The 27,060-nt window shown below is 37.8% G+C and overlaps 1 protein-coding gene across 1 annotated transcript; it reads left to right on the forward strand.

The window, feature by feature from the left end:
- YIPF7 (Yip1 domain family member 7) lies at positions 1-27,060 on the forward strand. Its single transcript, XM_037034120.1, has 6 exons — positions 1-74; positions 2,058-2,174; positions 10,500-10,660; positions 16,951-17,096; positions 24,253-24,434; positions 26,586-27,060. The coding sequence occupies exons 2-6, from the start codon at positions 2,059-2,061 to the stop codon at positions 26,746-26,748; spliced, it is 768 nt and encodes a 255-aa protein (XP_036890015.1). The 5' UTR covers positions 1-74; position 2,058; the 3' UTR covers positions 26,749-27,060.

Below are 27,060 nucleotides of genomic sequence, written 5' to 3' on the forward strand. Positions count from 1 at the left end.
GAGCTGATTTGTTATAAATGTCTCAAGTAAAGCAACATTTGTTGGAGGATCTTCTGACAAAAAGTAATATAAAGGTACGTGTCTGATCCTTCTAAAAGAACTTGGCATTTAAGGAAAATATAAGGCTGGGTTATGTAAGGACTCTGATAGTCATATTACATAAAACTTTGCATGTTATGAAAACTTAGTGTAGTTTCCAGTGAAATTGCTCTCTATGCTTTATAATAGCCTTTTAATGGGCTGAGAAAGTCATGCTATTAAATTTTAAATTTTTTAAATTATAAGTTGTTAAAAGATTTAACATTCTCCTAGTGATTTTAGCTTACATAATTTATAGATACTTTTGTACATATTACTAATGAAAAAAATCTTGATTTATTAAATCAGATATGTGAACCATTGCATCTAACTTTAGAAAAGTTTTCTGTGTTTTTATTGAACTAAGATTTTTTTTGTTTGGCAGTTGTTATTCAAATATTACTGATTTCTGATTAATGAGGCTTTTAGAGCTATGATTATGCAATGCATTTGAAATATGTTATAAGTAGTATTCAATAGATTATTATAACTATATGAATTACTCCTAGTGATTTTAAAATTTGCTCTTTTGAAATAAAAAGTTCTTCAAGAAAAAACAAAGATTAAAATGTTGAATTGAATAACCATATCTGTCCAGTTGAAAAGCTTTTCTACTACATTCTCTAATTTTTACCCAAAAGCCACCATTCTGTCCTATTACTATCCCCCCCAACTTCTCCTCCTCTCTGATATTCCTATTTGTTAGGTATAAATCAAGGTCATGTATTCCCCTCACGCCCCACAGTGAATAGAAGCCATGCAGAGAGTTCGCAGGAAGACAGACGTTCTGGTAGCAAAGCTGAACCTCCTCCCCTGACGCAGCCGGGAGGGAGTAGGGAGGCCTTCGGCAGACTTGAAAGCTCTGGGGAGAATCAGAATGAGACACTATTATTGTTATCAGTCATCTGCTTTCTGACATGCAGCAAGACCACATATGCATATATGTAAAAAGTTCACATGTAAATGATTATGCATAATTCATTAAAATGAGGAACTATCATTGTTTAAAATAAACCTTCTAGATGCCTCCTAGCTGTATACCAAGGCTTAAATGTTTTCTCTTAAATTGCTGAGGATAAGGTATTTGGGGAAGAAAGCCAGTTCTTTCAGGTCAGTTAAAGTCTGTTTAGTTGAAGTCTGTTTAGTTTCCAGTGAGTGAAAACCTCAGAAAAGTTCACTGGATTTGAAGATGCACGTTGAAGATGTGAAAGGCTTTCTAGCATATATTTCCATATTCTTCTCCCAACCAAAGAATATACCCCATCCAAAGAATACTTTGTTCTCTGATAGTAATCTATCCATCATCACATTGCCAATTGATCTTTGTAATGTACCTAAAGAAGTTTTATTGATGGAACCACCTTTTGCTCCAGCAATCCCACTGCTGGGATTGATTATGCCCTAAGAATCCTGAAACACTAATTCAAAAAAACCTATGCATTCCAATGTTCATAGCAGGATTACTTACAATAGCCAAGTGCTAGAAATAGCCAAAGCTCCCATCAGTAAATGAGTGGATTGAAGAACTAGACTACTACACAATGGAATACCACACAGCAGAAAGAAAGAAGGAACTCCTGCTCTACATGAGAGCATGGGTAAAACTGGAGAGCATTATGCTAAGTGAAGTAAGCCAGGTGGTGAAAGACAAATACCATATGATCTCACCTATAAGTGGAACCTAATCAACAAAACAAACAAGTGAACAAAATTTCCAGAGACATGGAAATAAAGGATAAACTGACAGTGACCAGCAGAGAGGGAGGACAGGGATAATGGGGAAAGATAGGGGAAGGGGAAAGTCAAGGAACGTGAATAGAGGACTCGTGGGCATGGACAATGTGGGGGGATTGACTGTGGGACCTGGGGGTGGGATCAGGGCATGGGAGAGCAGAACAACTATAACTGAGCAACAATAATGAAAATAAAGTTATATTGACTCCTAAACTTCTCAGTGAAAAAACATTCATATTTTTCAGGATGTCAAACTTGGAACAATTTGACTCTAATTTTTACCAATCTAATTATACCATTGATGATCAAGAGGAGCATTACAATGATTCTGATACCTATGGAAGTCCTTATGGACCTAGAAAGTAAGTACTTTGTGGTGAGAATATAAGAACAATAATATTATGACAAGGGGTTACAGGTAGGGAGGTTCCCTTGGAGGAAACAAAAGCATACCTTTGTGAAGTGCCTAAGAAGAAACATCAGGAAAGGGTAGAGAAATGAATTTGGTTCTCTATGAATCCCCTTGATAACCAACCTCAAACCCATTCATATCTGAATGGCTTGACTCTCTTTTCAAAATATCAATCACTTAACAGGGAGCCTGAACACAGGGACTACATTTTCTGAGACACTGCTTGAAAAACATGTTTTATTCAATTTAATACATATTTATTGAGCACCTGCTGTCTGTCAGGAATAAAAAAAGGATAAGTCTAAAACCAAACATAAAAATTCATAATCTTCTACCTCACAATATTTAAGAATTCAGGTTGCATAGAGGTGCACAATTAAATATGCCATTATAACCCAGTGTGAAAGAAAACTCCTAAATGGAAGCAAGATAAATGTATTTCAGACTGTGTTAGTTATTTGAGTTGACAGTTCAACTTGCATTGAAGATAAAAATAATTAAGAATTTAGTGTTCATCCTTTACTAGTGCCCCAAGTAGGCCAATTAGAGGGAGAAGAATTTGGTTCAAGTTTTCTGGTCCTTGCATCTGTTCTCTGTGACATTGGGAAAGATATAGCTTGCTTGATTGGTGTCTTGACTGAGAACTGAGGACACTAGTAACACTCACTTCATGAACTTGTCATGAAGAACATTTGCAACAGTGTGTAGGAAAGTGGGTGTTGAAGTAGAGCTGCTATATAAAAGTTATTTATTTATGTAATTATAGTTTGCAAATTTACATTTTGTTGCCTAAAGTTACCTAAACTTGCTGTATTGGGTTATAGAGTTGTTTCTTCGATATCTTTTATGGGTTTACATGAGTGAACCGTGAATAGAGTCAGACCTTTCAACTTTCATAATAACTAACATTCACTGAGCTCTTACCATGTGTTAGGAACAATTCTGAGCATTGCATATACTAACTCATTGACTCCTCAAATAACCCTGATGTAAGTATCATTATAATTATTAATTATTATTATTATTTAACATTTAAGCATCTCTTTAGTGTTTCTCTAAGCAACATCTGTTCTAACTGATGCTGCTAAGGCAAAGTTGCCAAACTACACATGTGCTAAAGAGTTAGGTTTCTCTCTGTTAAAGTTCAAAACAAGTCTGATTTAATTAGTCTTAGCAAATACACATATGCTCTCAGACACGAGCAAAATTCACATTTTGAAACCTATTATTTTCTGTGTTATTATTTTACTTATATATGATGACCAGGGATGCAGAGAAAAGAAGAAAAATTTTCCAAAGTCACATAGATAGTAAGAAATGAGGTTCGGATCTTAATGCAGGGTTGTTTGATTAGGCCCATAACTAGAGTAGGCATATGATTCATTGTAAAATCAAGGCATTTTTGAAACTAAAGACAGTACTATTGACAATAATATTAGTAACATATGAATATTAGTAAAATACTGAACACCTTGGGCAAATTGAGATATGAGATTACTATGTTATTCCAGAAAGCTTAGGCCAAATAACCACTTAACAAACATTTCAAATTTGTTAATTCTTGAAGTTTACTTTCCTTAACACAGATAAGTACCTTGAAAGGTTCAGATGTAGGAAGAAAAGACAGAGTAAATACAACAGGCAATGGGGACTCCTTCGCTCCACCTGTGCCCAGGAACGTTTGGACGTGTTTTCACGCCTACCTATGCAGTCAGAGAGGTGCAGCTCACACACACGCTGCTTCCCAGCCACTCCTTCTGAACCACTGCTCTCCTGATAGACAAACACATCGGAAGAAAATGTTTTAAAAACTGCAACAGCTAAATATCTGGAATTTTACCTCGTGCATGCCCTTATTCTATATTGTCCAGCATCAGATTACTATAAGAATTTAGTAGTGGGAAACAGTCTATGCATCCATCTATCTATTGCCTGAATAGTATCACAGGGAAAATTAAAATATATTTAAAATGGAGGAAAGGGACAAGGCTATGTGGAATTGACTAAATCACTGTGGAATTGAACAACAGAAAAAGAACATTTTATTTCACTGATGATTTATATCTTGAAAGGTCAAGAGAAAAAACAAACAAACAAACAAACAAACAAACACTTCCGGCAAAGGGAGTAGTTTCAGCCCTGAGGTATCACAGGGCAGTAACTCGAAATACATCACCCACGGGGAAAGCTACCTAAAGGGATTTTCAGCTCTGTTCTCTTGTTTCATTGAAAGAAACCAGTCACCCTGGACTTCCGTTTTTCTCCCTCCTCTGCTCCACACAGGACGAGCACAAAGGCAGCATCTGCAATCTGTGTGTTCAGGCCAAACCTCATTGAAATGTCTAATAAGAGGGAGACAGAGCTTTTCCCTTTAAGTAGGGACTCGTGGATCGCACTTTTCTCCCCTACTCCATTGAGCCCAGTTTCTTCTCCATTTGATTGTACATATCAGTGTTGCCCAGAACTCAAGAAGACCGAGAGATGGCGGTCAATACAACCAAAGGAGGAAAACTCTTGATTACATTGTATCAGGTTAACAGCCTTGCCTGCTTAGCAATGAAATCCAAGTCCTGATTTGGATGTGGTAACATTTAAATTCTAACCCACACTGCAGGTCTCAGGAATTAGAAAAGGGCATATTAGCTGTGGTGGTTTTATGAGGTACATAAAACATGGAGTCAGAGCAGTGATTTATTAGTGTACATCAAACAAACTCCAGAGATTTGACCTTTTATTCATTCAGTGAATAGTTCAATTAAAGTACACCCCGAGTCAAATAATATGCTGATCATCCTGACAAAAGATATAGCAATCCAGAGGGTAGTTATAATCAATCTCTCTCTTAGAGTCTGTTCTCCCCCACATCCTGCCGGCTGCTCTAATATATGGGAGCTGGTTTTAAAAAGCTTGTTCAGCTCCATGGCGTGCTAATCTAAAAACTGGCTGACTGTGCTTACTAAGACAATGAGGATATTTCTATTTTTAAAAAAAGTTTACTTATTTTACAATGAACAAGAAAGAGCTTTCTCGTTTGAAAACTACTATCCAGTCATTTGGGTAGTCACCATTTCCATTCACTGGTAGTCAGTTATGTAAGTTATATTTCCTCACTGTATTTCTCCAGTTTTTGAAATGGGATATTGAGTCAAGTTATTAAGAGAAAGAAATAGATATTTCTGCAGGAAGGTGACAACTAGAAAATTCCCTTTGTATTTTGAAAGTACATTTGAATAGGACCTTAACAGACGAATACCGAATCATCATTTTTTTTGAATCCCCAAACGCGATCTTTCTCTAGTGTTTAAACATAGCTAATGGCATGTCAATGACATGGTTACTGTTCACTCGCTAGACCAGCCAGGATTTGGAAATGCTATGTATGCTAACTCCCCCAGCCACAATTCCCTAAGTGACTGCACTACCGAATGGATCCTAACGATATGTTCTAACTAAAGACACTTAGAAAGCCTGATGTTATTGGCTTGATGGGAGACTTAGGTAGATAAAAAGTTTCTGCGGGTTCAGACTAAAATTTTAACCAACAGCACATTTGTGTTACAAATCTGTCATATCATTTGTTGTCTTAGGCCATTTCCACTGATGGTGTTGCAAATTCTGAAACTCTTTGCCGTCTGAGGTTCCTGCAGGAATACAGTGTCACCTGATTGTGTGAAGTACAATGTACTCGAATGGGACTCCAAACGTGGAAACAGACTTACAGTGGCTGGGCCTGACTTGGTGGTGCATTTTCTAGTACTATCTGAATTATACTCTGGCTCTCCGTAGGACGCTGGGAGTGAGCTCAGCCCNAGCCTGATGTTATTGGCTTGATGGGAGACTTAGGTAGATAAAAAGTTTCTGTGGGTTCAGACTAAAATTTTAACCAACAGCACATTTGTGTTACAAATCTGTCATATCATTTGTTGTCTTAGGCCATTTCCACTGATGGTGTTGCAAATTCTGAAACTCTTTGCCGTCTGAGGTTCCTGCAGGAATACAGTGTCACCTGATTGTGTGAAGTACAATGTACTCGAATGGGACTCCAAACGTGGAGACAGACTTACAGTGGCTGGGCCTGACTTGGTGGTGCATTTTCTAGTACTATCTGAATTATGCTCTGGCTCTCCGTAGGACACTGGGAGTGAGCTCATCCCCTGAAGCCGTCCAGGGGCCAACTGACAAAGGAAAGCAGCTCAGCTGACCATCATGATAGAAGCCCAAACCTATAGTTTTTTAAAAAACAAACCTCTAATAAAATAGGTAGCTAGTGATTATGTGATGGGCTTCAGAAAACTGTGTGCAACAAACAAATCTGCAACCATAGAAATGAGAACCGAGTCTTCTAACAGTGACCTTCTACATTTGCATTGGAAGATGAATGTTAAGTCTTGTTGATTCAGAAACAGGTCAAAAATTTCCCCAGCCAAAGACTATGCATTACCTTAACATAATATCATATAAAGGAAGACAAGCCTCTGGAGGCTAGTTGGAACAATATAAATCCAGGTCTGGATTTATATTTATAAATATAATTTATAAATATATTTATATTTATATCTGAAAAAAGAAACATTAAAGGACTGGTGAATATACAGAGGGTTTCGCATGGGTCAGGTGTGTGGCCATTGCTGTGCAGCTCCGAGATAGAAATCCTGACATGTGTGTAGTGGAGGTTCTTCTCGTAGGAAAACACGGACTGTCTGGGATGTGGTCAGAGTCACTTTGAGTATCTCAGGGAAACCAAAAAGGGAGAAAGCTAGAGATGGTCAGCACAGAAGGGATACAAATTCTTGGCCTCCCATTAATATTGTTTTCTTTGAGAAAGTGGCTGACAGGAAGACAACTCTTACAAATATAGAAGACACTCTTCCAGGGTGTGTGAAAGATGTTGAGAATATTTTAGTGTAAGTCCCAGGAAGGAAGACGCATACACATACTTACCTAAAGCTTATTGATCACTTTTTGTGTGCCCAACACTATTCTAAGTGCTTTGGTTATTTTAGCTAATTTAATTCACAACAACTTTATGAGTTCTTTTATTATCCTCATTTTACAGATGAAAGACTGAGGCACAGCATATGAGGTAATTTGCCTAACACTGTAAAATTGGAATTCGACTCCAGGCAGTCTGACTTCAGACGCTGTGTTTGCTAATTACTCTACGTGGTTCAGGATAAACCTACCGTCAGGCTATCATTTCAGGCCGAACTATAACTCCATGGAGTCCGGAAGCCATAGAGGGGAAATATGACCAAGAGCCAATTGCCAATTTGAAAGGGGGATTTTGTAATCACCTCACAGTTGCTTGAGGTGATGGGTATATCAGTCTGACTCATGCAATTGCCTTTAATGGGTTACTAAATTCATGGGTGTGACAGCATTACTAAAGTGTCCAGTCCCATTCCTTCTGAATTTTATTTCTTTACAAAAGGATTGTGTAGGCTTGAAAGACATCACTAAAAATATGAAAACTTCGTTGGCTTAGTCATTTAGATTTGGAACCACCGAGTTAAAAGGGATAGCACGAGAAGCGTGGGACTAGGTGCCAATTCAAGATATATGGTAAAAATGATGATGGTTCAGAGTCATTTTTTCAGAGAAGAACCTAAAACATGGAACTCGGGTATTTGCAGAGTTTTCAGGTGGGAGTATAGATAAATAATGTAATTATTTTGGTATTGCTTAAACTTTTTTCATTGAGATACAGTGTTAATCACCATAGTCAACATGTACAAAGTCAAAGTTATAAAAGAAAAGAAAATTTTAATTTAGACACTGATAAAAATGACCCTAGTAATTACTATAGAAAAGGTATTTTGAGTTTTTCTTTATAGGAACATTTTTTAAATGTTGCTTCTTGAGTGAGAGTGGGGAAGTTTTATATTATGCATCCATTGTAACAAGGTCAATAGAGACCAAACTCCTGATGAATGTGTTTTATTGGATAAAGTAGCAGAGAGAACAATAGGAAGAGAAAGAGATAGGATTTACTTGGCACTGGGGAATTTTTTTTCTGTAAAAATGTATTTTGCTCTTGACAGGGGTGAGGATGAGTCCCATATGAAATCCCCTCATTCACAGAGATTGCTTTGTCTGGACTGGAGTAATTGTGAACGCTGTTTCCTCAAGCCTGGTTATTAGTACCTAGGCATGAGTTTTGGTGAGGCCAGATAATATGTCAGAGCAATAGTCTTGTTTAGACACTGGTTCATTGAGTCATCTTCATTTGCCCCTTTTACTTCTCTAGAAATAGGTACAGTAAAAAATACATATATAGGAAAACCTTTATCATTCGACAGTCCATTTACTTTCTTAATTATGAGTTGTTTCTACCAGTACTTTTGATGGCCTACTTTGTTGGAAAAAAAAAGATTAGAAATATACTACATGATTAAATGAACAATACCAGAATCAGCATGTGCCGTGGGACAGTGATTTTCCATCTTTTTTCATCTTACGGCACACATAAGCTAATGACCAAATTTCTGCGGCACACCCCAAATTATATTTTTGCTGATCTTACAAAATATTGTATTTTGCAGTGTATAGTACACACTGTGTTGCCCAAATTGTTGAGGGGGGGAAAGGATGTGCATTATACACAGGTAATACTAATTCCATATCTATATAAATGTTTTTAAATCTTTTATTTATGCTTATGTGTTAAAAGCATAACTCTGGAAAGCAATAACAATATCCTTATGTTCAAAAATAAATGCTCAAATATCTTGATAATACAAAAAAACAAGTATCTAAATAAATTAATAAATAAAACGTTGAATTAAAGAACTAAAATCAAAGATTTTTTTCCTTGAAAGTTTGGGCCAAGAATGTGGGTGTGCGTTATACACTGCAAAATATGGTTAATACGGTTGATTCATTCACATTGGACAGCTATGGTTGTGTTAGCTGTTGTCTTTTTTTTGTTTGTTTGTTTGTTTGTTTGACTACTTAGGGGAAAAGAGGCCAGTACCTCTGACTACATAGTCAGGTATTGCACATTTTAAAAATTCTTGCAGCACAGCAGTTAAAAAATCACTACTGTGGAGGATTCAAGAAGTATTGCACCAGGTTCCTGCCCTTAATGAACTTGTGGCTGAGTTAGTGAATGATTAAAGGTTGTATCTCCTTCTATCTCATAGCTTTATTCTTCAAAAGAGGTTATTTTCTCTGTCAGGCTTATATAAGGGAGGGTGATATGTTATTCTCAGACTTCATATTAAGATTAATGCTGGAAGGAAAGTCTGAAAAGCCATTTTGTAACTATTGCAAGATAAACAGAGCATAAAGAGCTACAGAGTTCAGAATGCTGGATTGTGTGTTTGGCTTGGTTTAGTCTAAAAGCTTTGATGGAAGAAATTTAACGAGCCTTAGTAAGGACAACTCCTTACATTTCTCCCCCCTCCTTCAGGAAAAAACAATTACAAAAGACCAAATAACCTCACACACTCTCATTTTCCTTCTTCCTTTCTCTAGCTTTTGCAATAAAGTATTTCATAAGATTGTTATTTTCCAGGTTCCTCCCACTAATGATGAAATAAAAAAACAAACAAAAGCATGTTCAAGGAGGTATCATGTGGGCCAAGACACATGTGAGGACAAACTAAATTGCATACTTCAAAAGAGGACACTAAAGCCCACCATCAAATACTTTTGGTTAGGGAGTCAAAGATTATTTTTGTCAATAATTGTTTGGGAATCGCCGGAGCAAGAAAGTCTGCTTCTTCACGGCCGATAGTCAGTTCATGCACTTATTTTTCCTATGAATTGATTATACTACTGAAATTGCGGTTTTCGCCTTCCTGCGTCCACGCATTTATAGGGACTGCCCTCCTCCGTGGTTGCCCCCGGAGATCGGGGAAAGCAGCGCGAGTGAGAAGCGGGGCGCTGCTCAGACCGTGGCAGTGCGCAGTCCGCCCCTGCAGTGCTGCGTGACCCCGGGCTACCATTCGCTCTCCGGGATCCTCTGTTTTATTCCGTAAAATGGCACTAAAGTCACAGCTTTTTCATTGCTGAGTTTAATTTTATGAGAAAAGGGTCCAGCATATCGTACATAATCAATAACTTTAGGGGGTATGGGTCAGTCTTCCAGAAGTCTTCATGACCCGTTACTTCATGTTTTTAACTAAAGTTAAACTTTAGGCAAGTTAGTTTTTTCATGATTAAGTGTTCATAAAACAGGACAGTCCATGAAAGAACAATTGTGGTGTCTTCCCTTGATTTGTCCCGATATGCCTTTCTCGGACGTATAAACACCCGCTTTTCCTTCCTCTAGCCCACGGGCCAGCGACCAGCCTCAGCCTGCCTTTGTGCCCCCGGAGGCCGTCATGTCAGCGGGGTACACCGGGCAGGTTTTCCAGCCAGCATCCACCTCGGCGTATTATTCACCGTCTCCCTACGTCGACGGGTTTGACGAAGAGCCTCCCCTGCTAGAAGATAAGTTAAGGAAGTGCTAGTGGTGTGTGCACAGCTCGAGAATGATGGCAATAATCCGCACTTACTGCGCGCCGACAGCATGCGGCGCACCGCGTTTCCCGTGTGATCGTTCCACGTGTAAACACGCCTGCCAGTTCAAGACGCTAACGCCGGTGGAGGTCTGTTGCATGTCTGGGTGGGGGGAACTGCAAGTAGGTACCTGCTCTTGCTGTGCCATTGCTGCAGTTGGTACATGTGTCCTCACTGTTTCTCCAATTTGAACAACAGTGAAGGCGTCTCGTCTTTTCGAAAGTGTTCGCATCAAAGTAACCACCCTGGCAACCCCAGTTAATGAAACTATTTTTTTAATGAAACTACTTTTATTACAGCCTATTTTATTTTATGCTCTATTTTCCTGGAAGCAAAAGGTGTAGTTTCTGAACTTCCTAGTGTTTGTTTGTTATCATGAAGACAGGCCTAGCTCATATGTGCCTGCTAATCTCAGCTAGGCATGGCTGGATGAGGATTATGGTTCCTGTAAGTAGCACTATTGGTTACAAGGAAACACAGAGACCCTTGCAGTTGGAGATCCTCAGGGGATTTCAGGTGTTGGGAACCCCTCTGCCTGGTTTCAGAAACTGTAATCTGCCCCCATGGCTAGGGCTGAGTGAGCAACCTTTAGACCATAAGCCACTGAAGAGACAAAGCGTATCTCCCTGGCAGGAGCACTGCTTCTGCTCCTTTTACTTCATCCATAACTGGCCTCCAATGCTTGGTTGGTTAGCCAATGACGGGTAAGAGGGGAATGACCTAAGACAGGCACAATCATGGAGAGGCCCCCAGGGAAGGACTTGGGGGGCTATGGAGAAAGGGAGTGATGGACCCTAGCCCTTGGCTTTGACATAGCCTGAGTTCTCATTCTGTCTGCAAGAAGTCTCCTAATCTCTTGGCTGCCTTCCTTCCTCTGCCTGATTTAAGCCTAAAACAATGACAGAGTGTGGTGCAGCCCTGTGCTGGAAAGGGTGGGTTCCCTGGGTGATCAGGCCTAAGAAAGAATATATAAACTCCTATGAAACCTGCTTTGTTAAGAATGCTCTCAATTCAATGATAAAGGTCCAAGCAGAAAAAGAGTTTGTTTCCCAAAGTTTTGTAGCCCTTTGGTTAACAGATCCTGACTCAGAATAAGTCCTCATAGTTCTTTGTATGTTATCTATTGTTTGATCCTTACTGCCTGATAATGATATCCCTTTACCTGTATTCCTGTGCAAAATGAACCTGACAAAAGCCCATTGAGGAAAAGGCTCTGGGCCACCTTTTCTCCCCAAGCAGATTGTGTCTTGGTAGACTTATTCTCATCCACGGTGGCCAGTGGGGGGGACCCTGTGGGGGGAACCCCACCCCACATTCAGGGGTGTTTTCTCTCTCTCTCTCTCTTTCTCTCATATATATATATGAGAGACACATTGTATATATATATGTATCTACAATGTGTATATATATATATATATATATATATATATATATATACATTGTGTTGATGCTTATATCTCTCATTAGTGTCAACAGAATGCTTTAAGTATAGGTGCTCGAAAACTGAGACATGAGAGCTAAGGAGAAATATTCAGGGTTAATGGCTCCAAAGCCTTTATTTGTTGTCAAGTGAAAAGGGATAGGTTAAAATTCCCTGTATTTTGCATCAAAAGATCTTTATTTGCTTTACAGTCAGCCAACTGGCATTAAAATATTCTTTCTTTGCCTTAAAAGTTTAAAAAGTTGAAGGGTTTAAATCATTCAGTAAAGCACAGAAAATTCTAGTACATTTTTTGGCTCATTTAAAGCCAGTTACGTTTTGAATTGTTTTTGCTTAACCAGTTCATTCTAATTTGTCTCTGTGATTAATAATCAACACATGAAATTTACATGCTACTCTCATTAAACATTTTCCTTGTCTCAACCAACAGCTTTATTGTTAAAAACTGACAGTTGTTGAATTATAAAGTAATCAGTGTTCATTACAGAGATTTGGAAAATAATGGAAATACACAAATAAAAATAGAAAAATCACCTAAAATTTTATCTGAGACATGACCTCCATTAACAATTTGATGTATTTTTAAGACTATATTCTGTTTTCCTATGTATGTGTATATATGCATGACATTATGTATCTTTGCAGTTACATTATATCATGAGCATTTCTATACATGTAGTCTTTAAAATCATTACATATTACTTGAAAACATGATGTACAATACACTCCATGCATTTTGCTAAGTGAAATAAGTCAAAGAAAAACAAATATCATGATATCACTATATGTGGAATCCTAAAAAATGAAATAAATGAAAAAGGAGAAAACATGATATGGAATGGATTCATAATACTTTATCACACAGAAATGCCATAATTTAAATTTATCAGAGTGTTTTAAAAAAATTTCAATGGTTGTTCAGTAACAGTTGTCCCCACTTTCCCCCTTGCTCTACCCTGCCCTGCCCCCCATCCACGTTCAATCCTCGTCCTGTTTTTCTTTTTTATAAAATATGATATTTTGGCAAAGTTCATGGTAAACAACTTTGACCTGTACCATTGAGCCTGCCGTTGGGATGGAATCGTACGGTGGGATTACTGGTCAGTGTGCACGTACACCGGACACTGCCCCGCAAACCCATGGAAACGGTTTCCTGCTACACCTCAGGAGTAGAATGTCAAGTGTTTTTGTTAATTTGCTCAGCAAAAAGGCACAAGTTAATGCTTTGCATTTCTTGGTTACTAGAAAAGACAGACATTTTGCATGCTTATTGACATTTTACTTCTATCTGCTTGTCACATTCTTGGATAGAATCATAATTTTCTTTGTTTATTTTTAGAGATATTTACAAAGTAAAGATATTAACTATTTTCTGGAGTATGTATTTCAAACATGTTTTCCTAGATTGTGTTTGCCATCTAATTTGTTTATGGGACATTAGGGAATATAGACATCTTAATATTTATGTTTTCAACTCCACAATATTTTCCTTGATAACTTTTAGTTCCAATCGCTATTCTGTTTAGAATATATTCCTCAAACTCTAGATACTGCTTATATCCTTTTATGTATTTTTAAATTTTTAGATTAACTTTTGGTTTTGCATTTAAAATTTGGAATAATTGAACATTGGGTTAGTATGCGAAGCAGGATTTAACTGTATTTTCTTTAAAAATTAACCATTTTGGGGTAACATTTATTGAAAATAATTCTTTTTTACTTAACTGAAATGGCTCTATTGTGGTCTACTAAACTGTAATACATCTGCCCCTAATGTCTCTTTAAGTTTGAACAAAAACTATGCCAGATTTGCCCTCTCTTTATACAGCTCAAAGGAAATTTCTCAATTATTCTTTTCCTTTGCGATTATCCCCCCCAAATGTACAGTATATTAGAAGACAGAGAGCTTAACATAATTTTTCATTTTGAATCTATGAAATTTCCAACCTTTGATCTAATATGCTCTTCAGTCCGGAGAACTTTATGAGTCTCAAGCTTCATCTCTGTAAGAGCTGTGAAAGGGCCATAGGCAGAATTTCTATAATAAGGTGGCAAATGGCATTTTCTAGCTTTTATTTAGTGTACACTGAAACAACCCCTAAAATCATGAATCTACAATAATTAATATACCCTGCACAAAAACATGCTCTTTGAAGCTGTGCTTGTTTATTCCTTAAATACTTTGTGTCTAAAAGACTTTTTGGGCCCAGGCTGGTGTGGCTCAGCGTATTTTGTGCCGGCCTGCAAACCAAAGGGTCGCTGGTTGGATTCCCAGTTGGGGCACATGTCTGGGTTGTGGGCCAGGTCCCCAGTAGGGGGCACGCTAGGGGCAACCACCCATTGATGTTTCCCTCTCTTTATCCCTATCTTCCCCGCTCTCTAAAAATAAATAAATAAAATCTTTAAAAAAAAGATTTGTTTGGTTTTATGTAAGAATAACTTTTGCTATTTTGATAATGTACAATCAATATGTTAACAAATACACTTTGAAGACTAATAGTCAATTTAAATCTATCAAACTAGAAAAATTACTGTGATATTTGGTATTGGTATTCGTATCTGTGGCATAGCCTGATGTTTATATTAGAAAAGCCAATGACACAATTCGCAGAGAAAATAGATACACTGACTGATCCTATAGCATTTATGTCACATACTTTACTACCACTAGATGGCGGTAAAACAATAATTTTGTATTCAAATTTCACAGCAACTTTATTTTTCATAATAAGGTTTTATATTACATTATCTAATAATAAATACTTATAATCTCATTTGCATACCTTTTAATAAATTTGAAAATAAAATAAAGGGTTAGGCAAAAGTAGGTTTACAGTTGCTCATATGAAAAATAATGCAATAATTAATAAATATAGTATAATAATAAGCTGTATTTCACAAACTCACATCTGTAAACCTAGTTTTTCTCACCCTGGATTATGTCAGTATATTTTGGTAGAAAACATATATCTTAAGAAAATATATGTTAGGTCTTATTATGTTCATTCACTGTTTCATGACTCAATGTTGAAACCTGTAGAAGTTCTTTGTGCCATCAAATAAGTTTTAGAAATCAGTAATAATGTCTCACAAAGTATTTTTCATCTCAATTTCTTCAGGGATAATTATGCTCTTCTGAGAAAAAGATACTTTGAATTGAAGGCCATTTTATGTGGTAAATACTGAAAATATTGTTAACATACACACATAAAGTGAAACTAAAGTTTGAAAGCAATGTAAGTCTCAGGTAGAATTAACTTACAGTACTTCTCAATTTTCTAAAGTCTGCTATTTTAAAAATTGCATTGGACATTCTAACCTTATTTTAAGCTTGGTGAGCTACTCATATTATCCAAAGTGTATGTTCATTAAGAAATATAAAGTGGTTGCAACCTGGATGTTGTAAGTAGCTTGTTTGCTCACAATTGAAGCAGCTAATTTTTTTTCCCTTTTCAAGCTTGGAATAGCAGTCATCAATCTGAGCATGAAATCAGTGAAAGAATATGCTTTCTACCCTAATTCAGACCAACTTCTGCCTGACCTTCTGAAAGATGTCTAGGTCCCGAGTAAAGCAAGGCCCCTCTGTGGCAAGGCGATTATTAAAAGTCCATCCAGTCTTCTGCATATAGAATGTCATTTGCAAGTTATTTAGATGGTATGAGCCATTGTAAAAGAATTTGAACTGTACTCTGTATCTGACTGGAGTTACTAAATCCTGAGAAGGGAAGTTGAAAGCCACAGGCAGGAGATTGTAGGAGACCATGTTTCACATGGGAAACTTGGGTTCAATTAAAAAAATACAACCATTATCAGATTAGATGCATATTGACTTGATTGAAAGCATGGGTTGTTTTTTTTTTTGGTTGTTTTTGCAGGGATTGAGGTGGAGTGGTTGTACCCTTTTACCAACCACTCCCTATGTCCCCCACCCTTAGCCCCTGGCAACAACTTTTATACTCTGTTTCTATGACTTTGACTATATATTTTTTAAACTGTTAGATTTGACGTATTATTTGTACCATGTAGTACTTGTCTTTCCTGGCTTATTTCACTTCACATAACCTTCAACCACGTTATTGCAAATGGCAGAATATTTTATTCTACCTCCATCACTCATAAAAAGGAACATATTCTCTCATTCAAAAATTTAATCTTTAAATGCATGTATTCAACCACATAGAGTATTTAACTTATTAAAATATGCATGCACATATGATTGCTTTCTTGCCTTTTCTCCTCAGCAGCACTCCAGGCAATTAGCATAGCATTGCTCTTCTCATGGAGCAGTGTGGGAGTTAAATCCAAGACCTGGGAAGAATACTTTCATGTTAGATACCTCTGCTAGGTGAAAATCTATGCTGTGTTTGATAAGACAATATTCTGACAGTGTTATCAATAGAATTGCAGGCAATAGAAATGTCTAAATGGGCAATAGGAAGGGACTTTGGGTCTGTTAGCTACCATTTTATTTTATTTTATTTTTTACTGTAAATTATCCATTTCCCAATTTCCAGCTAGATTTTAAACTTGCATTTGCTACATACATCATGGATATTTTTCCCTATAGAATTTTTTGTCTAAAATATATTTTGGCTCATTGGGAATACAAATCTATATTTATTTACTTATTTTTGGTTTATATTTTACATAAAATTTTAGATTATGAAAGTACAACAATCAGATTAGAGCACCGAGTAAATTAACCAGATGTTAAATTAAAGAATATTGCTGATTTTTATTTTTCTATATTTATATTGCCTCTTTTTCCCCCTTTTTGCAGAACTTGGAATTAATTTTGATCACATCTGGCAAAAAACCTTGACAGTGTTAAACCCACTGAAGCCAGCAGATGGCAGCATTATGAATGAAACCGACTTAGCAGGGCCCATCCTGTTCTGTGTTGCCCTGGGAGCCACCCTGCTTCTGGTAATGGACAGCGGCATCAGATTTTAACGTGTCCTTTCCAATGTCATTTTTGCAGAGATTCGTTGTAAATACAGAAGGCAGTGTGTCACCGTATACAGTGAAACTTGTTTGTTCAATTTATAACTACATTGTTTGGCGGGGGGTGGGAGGAGAGACACATTTAACCGAACTAGAAGTAACAAAAGAGAAACTGCCACGCAAAATTATCAACAAAGCAGGAAATCGTTTACGTCGTCCTTGTTATTAAGAAAAACTGTCAATCTGGAATCGTTGAAGGAGCACATGGGTTTGGGAAATATAAGGCTTCGATTTTCTTTCTTGCTTCTTGTGAAACTTGGGTTATGGCAGTAGAGAAATCCTTTTTCTTTGTCCATCATTTTCTTCGCTGGGGTGTCTCTCCAGAGTGTTTCTAAGACCCTGTGATGTATGAGGTGGGTCTCCTTGTTGCTTTCTGGCTAGGCTACTATGGGTACATTAACTTGTATCCATAACCTATGATTTGTTTATTCGATCAATGTATTTATTTCCCTTGTTATTTTAGTTTTATGCTTTTTATGAGGACATTTTTTCTTCCTGACTCTACCATTTTCCTTGTGGAAAATATACCTTTTTCATCCTTTATATGTGGAAGTAATGATAGTAAAAGACACCTCAAACATTAAAATGCACATATTTCCTCCCAAATTAAGTTTAGATAGCATCCTAGCTCATAGTTTTGAAAAGTGTTTCATTTTTTAAAAAATGGAAGAAAAAGAAGAAATGAGAATAGGTCTATTATTTTACACCAAGATGGGCATGCTAAAATATTAAAAACAGAGGATGAAAAATATGATTGAGCTAGTCTTTTTTTATCAATAAAAAATATATATATATATTTTTAGCTTTTTTTAAATATATTTTATTGATTATACCATTACAGTTGTTCTATTCCCCCCCTTCAATCCCTTCCACCCGCACCCTCCCTCCCCCCCTTAGTTTATAACCACGTGTCTCAAGTTCTTTAGATTCTATATTTCCCCCACTATTCTCGCCCTCCCCCCTATCTATTTTCTACCTACCATCTATGCTATTTTCTGTGCCTTCTCCCCCCTTCTCCTCCTCCCACCCCCCTGTTTCTAACCCTCCATGTGTTCTTCATTTCTATGGTTCCACTCCTGATCTAGCTGTCCTCTTGGTTTGCTTTTGTTTTAGGTGTGGTTGTTAATAACTGTGTGTTTGCTGTCCTTTCACTGTTCATATTTTTCATCTTCTTTTTCTTATATAAGTCCCTTTAGCATTTCATATAATAAGGGCTTGGTGATGATGAACTCCTTGAACTTGACCTTATCTGAGAAGCACTTTATCTGTCCTTCCATTCTAAATGAAAGTTTTGCTGGATAAAGCAATCTTGGCTGTAGGTCTTTGGATTTCATGACTTGGAATACTTCTTTCCAGCCCCTTCTTGCCTGTAAGGTCTCTTTTGAGAAATCCGCTGACAGTCTGATGGGTACTCCTTTGTAGGTGACTGTCCCCTTATCCCTTGCTGCTTCTAGGATTCTCTCCTTCATTTTAGTCTTGGCTAATGTAATTATGATGTGCCTTGGTGTGTTCCTTCTTGGGTCCAACTTCTTTGGCACTCTCTGAGCTTCCTGGATTTCCTGGAAGTCTATTTCCTTTGCCAGACTGGGGAAGTTCTCCTTTATTATTTGTTCAAATATGTTTTCCACTCGTGGCTGTTTCTTTCCCCCTTCTGGTACCCCTATAATTCGGATGTTGGAACGTTTAAAGATGTCCTGGAGGTTCCTAAGCCTCTCCTCATTTTTTTGAATTCTCATTTCTTCATTCCTTTCTGGTGGGATGTTTTGTTCTTCCTTCTGGTCCATTCCATTGATTTGAGTCCCCGTTTCCTTTCCATCACTATTGGTTTCCTGTGCATCTCCCTTCATTTCAATTAGTTTAGCCTTCATATATTCCTCTAATTTGTGACTTTGTTCCTCTAATTTGTGACTATAATCTACCAGTTCTGTGAGCATCCTGATAAATAGTGTCCTGAATTTTGCTTCTGAGAGGCTGGCAATTTCGTGGTCGCTTAGAGTTATTGGCTCTGGGACTTTGAGTTCTTCTTGTGCCATCTTTCGGGTTGTTCGTGCCTGTTCCATAGCAGGATCAGAGCCCTAATGTGTTCACTAGAACAGGGCAACTAAGTCGCTGGGTTGTGACGCTGTATGTGGGCGCGGGGTCAAAGAGCGACAATGGCTCTCACCGGTATTGCAGGGCAACTAAGTCGCTGGGTTGTGACGCTGTATGTGGGGGCGGGGTCAAAGAGGGACTATGGTGTCCTGTCCGACGCCTGCCGCTGCGGCCCTCACCGGTGCCGCAGTTGCTGCCGTCACTGAGCCCACGCGTTTCGTCCCACTGCATGCGAGTGTGCCACCGCCGTCAGCCCTCGCCCCCTGGGGCCTGCGTGGTCTGTCTCACTGTGCTCGAATATGCGCCCACGGTCTGCTCCGCACCCCAACTGGTTCCCGTCTGCCTGCGCGCCTGAGTCGACCTGCTCGCTGCTGGATCCGCCCCTCTTACCGTCCCGTTGAACGGTTAGATGTAGTTGGACTACCGTATAATTCAATTTTCTGTCCTTTGGTTGTGTCTTTGTTTCTCCAAACCTTTGTTGTATTCAAACTTGGTTGTGGGAGAAGGCACAGTGTTTCCACCTATGCCTCCATCTTGGCGGAAGTCAAGCTAGTCTTAAAAATATAGTTTTATTAAGGCACAAAATGATCCTTAATAAGGCAGAAGAAATAATATAAGAAATTAAAGATTTTAGGCCTGTTTTACTTGCTCCTCTTACAGCTACTTCCCATAATTGTTTTCCAATGTAATTACAATTTTTAAAAGTAGCTTTAACATGTTATTTGCAATTAAATAAATGTTCAATTTTTATTTATTAACTACTTAATACAAGTATCAAAACACTGACAGCCATCTAGTTTCTGCTTGATAATGGGGTCAATAATCACAGTATATTTTCTCGGTACAATAGTATTTGGTAGCAGCATTTTATTTCTTTCTTTGAACTACAACAAATACAAATACTCTGTAAATCAAACAGTATCTCAACTAGAGTTTTAATTTAGTCTCTAACTTCCCTTCTGTCTTTGTCACAGTAATTCGATAATCTTAGATTAAGCTGCTAAGTAAAACCGTGTCAATTAATCAAATAGTCAGAAACAATCAATTTAATATATTAACTCATCTTTCTTTTTCAAGTAATTTGCAATATAACAGCTGTTTGTTTTTCTCTAGAAATACTCCCATTACCATCCTTTAAAGGAGAGTATTAATACCATTAAGATCTTTCTAGGGTATATACAATTTTAGCCAGGGCTGTTTAAATATTCTCTGGTTTTTTTCTTTTTTTTAATCTCTCTTTTTTAAATTTAATTATTATTTAAGTACAGTTTTCTGTCTATTACTCCCATCCCATCCCACCCCCCAGTGCTCCCCCTCTCCCTCCCATTTCCACCCTTCTCAGTTGTGGTCCATGTATCCTTTATATTTGTTCCTCTAAATCCCTCCCCTATTTCCCCTGAAATTCCCTTCCCTCTTCCCTCTGGTCACTGTTTTGACTTAAGCACAGACCAACTTAGGCAAAGAGCTCAACTACCCCTAACTTTGCTTCAAGGTGTGATCTTGAATCTTTTGTTTGCTGTTTCTAGGGCTTCATTTCTTAATTTTGAAGACAAATATTGTTCATTAAATGGCTACTTAAGCTGTCTTTCAGTTCTGATATTATGGGGACTATTTGAAAAGGAATATTTTTGAAACTTTTTAGGAAAACATTATTACCATATTTTTGGACCATAAGATGCACCCAGGTTTTAGAGGAGGAAAATATAAAAAAATTGCAGCAAAAAATGTGGTAAAATATTTAATAACATAAATAACCTAATATTTCAACAATGTAAATGTAAACAGAACTCAACAGCATCATTAACAACCATTATGCCTCCCAAATTGGGGTGGGGGTGCATTTTATAGTCTGAAAAATATGATACTTCAATTTTTTACCATGAGTATATGGTTACTTTGGAATTTATTCTAATATATGTAAAGCAATCAGATCCGAAACAAACAAATAAAGTAGATGTTGGTGAAGTCAAATTTAACTCACAATTCACTTGAAGTTAAGTGAGCCCTGCCATGTATCTCAAATTAAAACATAACGCAAAACAGAGACAGACTCATAGATGGAGAACAGATGACAGCTGGTGGGGGCAAGGTGAGTGGGGGAGGGATTGAGCCAAAAGGGGAAGGGACTCATGGACCTGGACAGCAGTGTGATGGTTGCTGGGGATGGAGGATATAAGGGGGCTAAATGGCAATGAAAAAATACAATAAAGATTAAATTAAAAAGCGTAAAGGATGATTTTATGGGCTGGAATATATATGTACTAGAAAAATCAATAGGAAATCCAGAAACAATGTCCCAGTCCATTCATGGTCTCTGGAGGTAGATGGTTCGCAGTCATGTACTCATCACTTTTCCGATTTTGAAGCAAAAAATGTGGTAAAATATTTACCACAGCACCTTTCAGTGGGCTTTCCTCATGTTGAAGAAGGCCAACCTGAACAAACAGCTTCACACACTTAAACAAATTTAATTTTACTTATTATTTCTCTCAAAATTATGTTCATCCCAAATGCAATAAGACAACTGGTTTAAAGCTATGGTTTTATTTTGTATGTATTTATTTATATGTTTATTAATTTATTTATTATGGAAGTAAGAGCGTGATCTGAGAAAGGAATATACATGGCCAATATAGAAGCATAATCACATGAACAAGTATTTCGTATAAAGATTTAGTAATGAAGGTGGTACAGGGAGAATTCTGAAAATATCGAGGTTAAGAAAATGGTACTTTTCATTTTTCTTTCTTTTTAAAAAAACTGAATATGTTCCAGGAGTACAACACCGTAATCCGACATCCGTACTCACTAAAACGATCACCCCCAGAAGTCTAGTTACTATCACCATGCGGTCAATACCTGTCCTCCCTTTAGTCCACTCCCAACCCCCTGCCTTTCTGGCAACTCAGCTCTGTGATCCCTTCTCTGTGGGTATTTACAAAAAAGGAGCACTTACTTTTCATTTTTCAAGCCCTTGTTACAATCTGAAACAAATTAAACGATGGCAGCAGCCCTTGCCAAGTGGAATCAAAATTTAAATTGAATAAAGTAACAAGAGAAAATTATGAAGAAAAATGCCAACAACTGACCTGGAAAGAGACAAAAGTATTTTTGCTACCAAATTAGTAACCTTTTTTCTTTACTGCTTCACCACTTATTCACTCCACGCCCTTCACAAAACTTCTTAGGACCAGGAAGGGCCAGCTATGTGTCCTTTAGGTGTAGAGAACCTGCTTTTCACCATCACAACTATCACTATCTCAGAATTATCACATTCAGTTCAAGTAGTACATACAATATTTTTCTAACACATCAAAGTGATTTGAAGTGTCACTGTTTTCCAAGTGGAACAAACTCACCCAATGGTACGGTACAAAACTGATGTTTTTTTTTCTCTTAGCATGTCCATTAATGTTATTAGTGTTCTTTCACAAAAATACCCCTAAAATACAAAAGATGTTTGGTAAGAACTTGTTATGACTAATGCAGGAGAGAATTCTGCCAGCATAGCCCAGGGACGTTTTGTGAAAGAACTTGGTAGGGAGTGACTAACCTCCTTAACTGCAGAGGAAGAAGAAATGAAATTAGCTGGACAATTCTGAACATTAAAGTGGCCATCACCTTCTCCATCACCCTTCATTAATCACAAAATACCCATCCTTCTGTTCTCTGAGGCACAGGGATTTCATGGATAACAGCTATGGAGAGGGAAAAAATGACAGCTGATGAACTCTTTCTGAATCACTTTTCCAGATCCTTGGCTGTTTTTGCATAGCTGCTGAGGGAATTCCAGCGAGCTGATCCGGCCTTTATCTAGAATTTCTGATCAGATGAATGCAAATATAAAAACTAAATTCATTCTTTACTGGAGCTTTAGCATCCTCTAGTAGCCAATGGTAAAATGGCCTCTATTGAATTAATAGTAGACTGGGACTTTCCCTAGACTGGTTTAATAGAGATACGTAGTGAATAATGGCTGTTTGTGTAAGTTCTCAGAAGATCAGTGGTCGATTCTGAACACCACTGAATTCCCTTAACAGTAGCTCTTCTATGATTCATTACCAGGTAGCTCATATAAATCAGCTTTTCATGAGATGTGTCCAGTTAAACGGGCAATGAAAACAAAATTGCCTGTGGCCAAATGAGTTTGGGGTATGCTGGGTTGTTAAAGGTTAAATGAGTTCCTTTATTTTAGGACTTGTGAAAGCTCCTATAGATGTTAAGGACCTAAATTTTAGAGCCAAATTGCCTTGGTTCAAAGCCAAGCTCCGCCAATTGGCATTATGTTATTTTGGGAAAGTTACTGAAACTTTCTCCCTCTCACCTTTCTTCTGTGTAAATTGGTAAAATAATGGTACCTATCTCATAGGATTCTTGAGTGGATTAAGTGAGTTATAAGTGTTAAATGCTTATAATAGGTCCAAACATAGTAAATTCTATAGATGTTTGCTTATTTTTATTATTATTTTCTTTTTCACATTTTTTTATTTTTGCTCAAGTACAGTTGCTCCATTTCTGCCCTCCACTGCCCCACCCCAGCCATCCCCACTTCCCACCCTTGACCCCACCTCCCCTTTCTTTTTGTCCACGTTCCTGAAAACCCTTCCCCTAGGTGTTTGCTAATATTACTAATATGCCTTGTACATCTCCAGGATTAAATTGGAGTTTTTTCACCAAGTGATTCATTTATTTAATTATTTGACAAATATGAAGAGAAACTATATTCTTACCTATGCCCTGTATCTCTAATAGGCAACGTGTGATACAATACTTTCTGTAGCAGGCTTGTGCCATCCCCAGTATAGTCGGGGGTGTTTGTTTTCAGGAACTGAATTCATATCATAGCCAATATTTTTTCCTGATAATTGTGAGTACGACAAAGAACTGGAACAGCACTGAGCTGATTGATTCTAATATGCTCTCTGATTTGCTGACATTCTGATTTTTCCCTTGATGTGTTCAGAGCGTTTTCCTCTCATCGTTTCAGGCAGGAAAAGTGCAGTTTGGGTACCTCTACGGCATGAGTGCCATCGGCTGCCTGGGGATGTACGCCTTGCTGAACTTGATGAGCTCTTCCGGCGTGACCTACGGCTGCGTGGCGAGTGTGCTGGGTTACTGCCTGCTCCCCATGGTCATCCTGTCCAGCTGTGCCGTCTTCTTTTCGCTACAGTAAGTGTCTGCGCTCGCTAATCGCCCCCTCCGCCCCCCCCACCCCCACCCCTTCGCAATCACCGCCAAGGCTCGCCACACCAGTCCAACAGTTAAGCTCTTGGTGGTCATTTTGGGAGTGGACTTGGGGAATCCAATGACTCTTAAAAGCTACAGGCAGACTCAGGACAGAAGGTCAGTTTTGGCTAAGGTGCTGTTTCTCTTTTAATAATTTAAAAAATGGATTCAACGAATCTTTAAAACTGGCCGTTTGTAATTTGTCACATTCTTCAGTATGAACTATTGTCATGGGTAATATAAAAAGTAAAGAAAATTCACTTGTTTGATTTGGGAAGAGTAAGTGCCTGGTGAACACTGACTGACTGCCTCAGCTTCCAGGCACTGCGTCTTCCAGGCTGGAAGCAGCCGTGCCCAGGAGCTGGGCTCCACGCCGTGCAGAATTCCCAGGAACCCTGATGAGGATGTGAACGCGAGAGAACTTTATGGCATATATGCTCAGTCAAGAAGCTGCCTTTGTTGCTTTGACTCTTTCTCTTTGTTGCTTCCTGAGCAGTTAGTGTTTGTAGTTCAAAACTGTTACTTAGAATGCATTAGGTAAGTTTCTGTCCGGCGCTGTCTCAGGGCATTTGGATTCACGACCACTTTGATTTGGGGAAACCAAGCAATTAAACCCTCCTTCGTCACTTGTCATGTTCTAAACCCAATTAGAAATAAACATTGGCTATCCATGTTCATTATTCCACATCCTGATGCGACACCATTTGCATTTTTTTCTTGGATGATACACATTTTTAGTTATTAACCCTACACTAGATAAGGTATTATATAAAGAATTGACCAAAGCCAAGTTAGGCATTTTAGAAAATCCTTTAATGTTTTTATTTAGATATACTCTCATAGAATATGTTTCATAGCATTATTGAAAATGATTTTGTTGTAAGTGTTTTTACAGTATGGTCTTATTTTTACAGTAATATCCTTAACAATAACTTAGAGTAAATTCTTATTAGAAAATACTCTTAACATTTAAAATAGAGGAACAAGGAAGAAATGAATACTTTGAATTTATAAATACAAGTGAGTTGGAAGTGTATTTAGTGAGTCCCATCCATGGAAAAATTCCACCTTTTTGCATATGGAGTTCTTTGGCAAGCAGGCTGCCCCATGTACTATGTTGTTTGGTATAAACATAGATAGACCCGTCGTTCTCACAAATAATAAACTCAGTTCTCAACTTCAGATTCAACCAGGATCAGGGGAGGCAGTGCAGTTTGATGGTGAAAACCACCGTGTGCCAGCAGTTAGGAGATTCTGATTGGATGCCCATTCTACTGTGCAGGTTTTGCTAAGGCACTTCTTTGCTTTTAAGCCGGGAACTAGCTAAATCCACAATCTCTTCTAGGCCTTACGTCTTATTTTCCTAAATAATGCACTCGGCTTTGCACATGAGAAGATAAATCCACTGGCTACCACCCGCATCTCCTTTTTTATGTCCAAAGTAGACTTAACTACCTTATCCCCCCATTTCTTCTTAAATAAACATTACCCCATGGTTATTCTTAAAGATACCAACTTCAACAAAAAATCTACACATACATATTAAGGGGGTCTTCAGCAATGAAGTGGAAAGCAACACACATAATATGTGCATCGCTGTTCCATGTATTCTCTCCTTGAGCTGTGTCAGGCTTTGCCATCTCAGACAACCTGGGCAGTGGGCTTGGGAGCAGGGGCAATGAGGCTCCCTCCTGAAGTACGAGTCCAGAGATCTTTGTGCTCCTACTGTGGGTACATTTAGGAAGAAAAGGCCAGGGATAGAAATCTGTAGCTATAAAGGAAGTTTGTGCACACCATTTACATAAAAGAACTTCAAGCGTTGTGATTTGAATGTCGACATATGAGAATTCACATGAGTGAATTCTTCAGTTTCTGTTAATTTGAGTTTTACTGAAATAGCCTCTGATAGTGAATTTAACTTAAATGTTTTCTAAGTGGCTAAGACCTTTGACTTTGTCTGGTTCCTTAGTCTTATTTTCCAAATGGAGAAAGTAGTTATAAATATTGTGCCAAGGACATTTCAGAGGCAGCTCTAATTCAATAATCTCTTTTTCTCCTGATGTAAGGTAATCATCTCTTTTGTCTTTGCTATAGGGACACAATTGGAACTGTGTTGGCTCTGGTCATCATCGGCTGGTGCAGTCTCTCAGCTTCCAAAATCTTCATTTCGGCCTTGGACATGGAAGGACAGCAGCTTCTCATTGCCTACCCATGTGCCTTACTTTATGGGCTTTTTGCCCTCCTAACAGTTTTCTGAAAGACATTTGAGATGGCATTATGAAATGTTACTTATTTGCTGTTCAGATTATTCAGGAAATTTATCAGCATTCAAATTTGGAGATATGATTTCTGTTTTGTTGCTATTGAGAGAATAATAAGCAGAAAAAGGTAACACTTAAGGTAGATGTTCTAGTAGCGTGTTTGGTTTGAATGATGTTTTACTTTTCAAAGTTGGTGCATTCAAATATTTAAACATACTTTAAAATTAAAGGGATAAAGCTGTAATGATGGGCCTTGATTTCCCAATAGATACATTTCTGAGATATTTTAAGTAAATAAAATCACATGC

This window comes from Sturnira hondurensis, unplaced genomic scaffold (genome assembly GCF_014824575.4).
Source record: "Sturnira hondurensis isolate 20B ecotype Veracruz unplaced genomic scaffold, ASM1482457v3 Scaffold0022017, whole genome shotgun sequence".
Classification (NCBI taxonomy): Eukaryota; Metazoa; Chordata; class Mammalia; order Chiroptera; family Phyllostomidae; genus Sturnira; species Sturnira hondurensis.

What these genes read in the sequence shown, in the direction of transcription:
- YIPF7 (XM_037034120.1), top strand. Translation starts at nt 2,059, where the DNA reads ATGTCAAACTTGGAACAATTTGACTCTAATTTTTACCAATCTAATTAT. An exon ending in AGAGCCTCCCCTGCTAGAAG is followed by an intron (nt 10,661 to 16,950) that starts ATAAGTTAAGGA and finishes CCCTTTTTGCAG; the next exon opens with AACTTGGAATTAATTTTGAT. An exon ending in TGGGAGCCACCCTGCTTCTG is followed by an intron (nt 17,097 to 24,252) that starts GTAATGGACAGC and finishes TCATCGTTTCAG; the next exon opens with GCAGGAAAAGTGCAGTTTGG.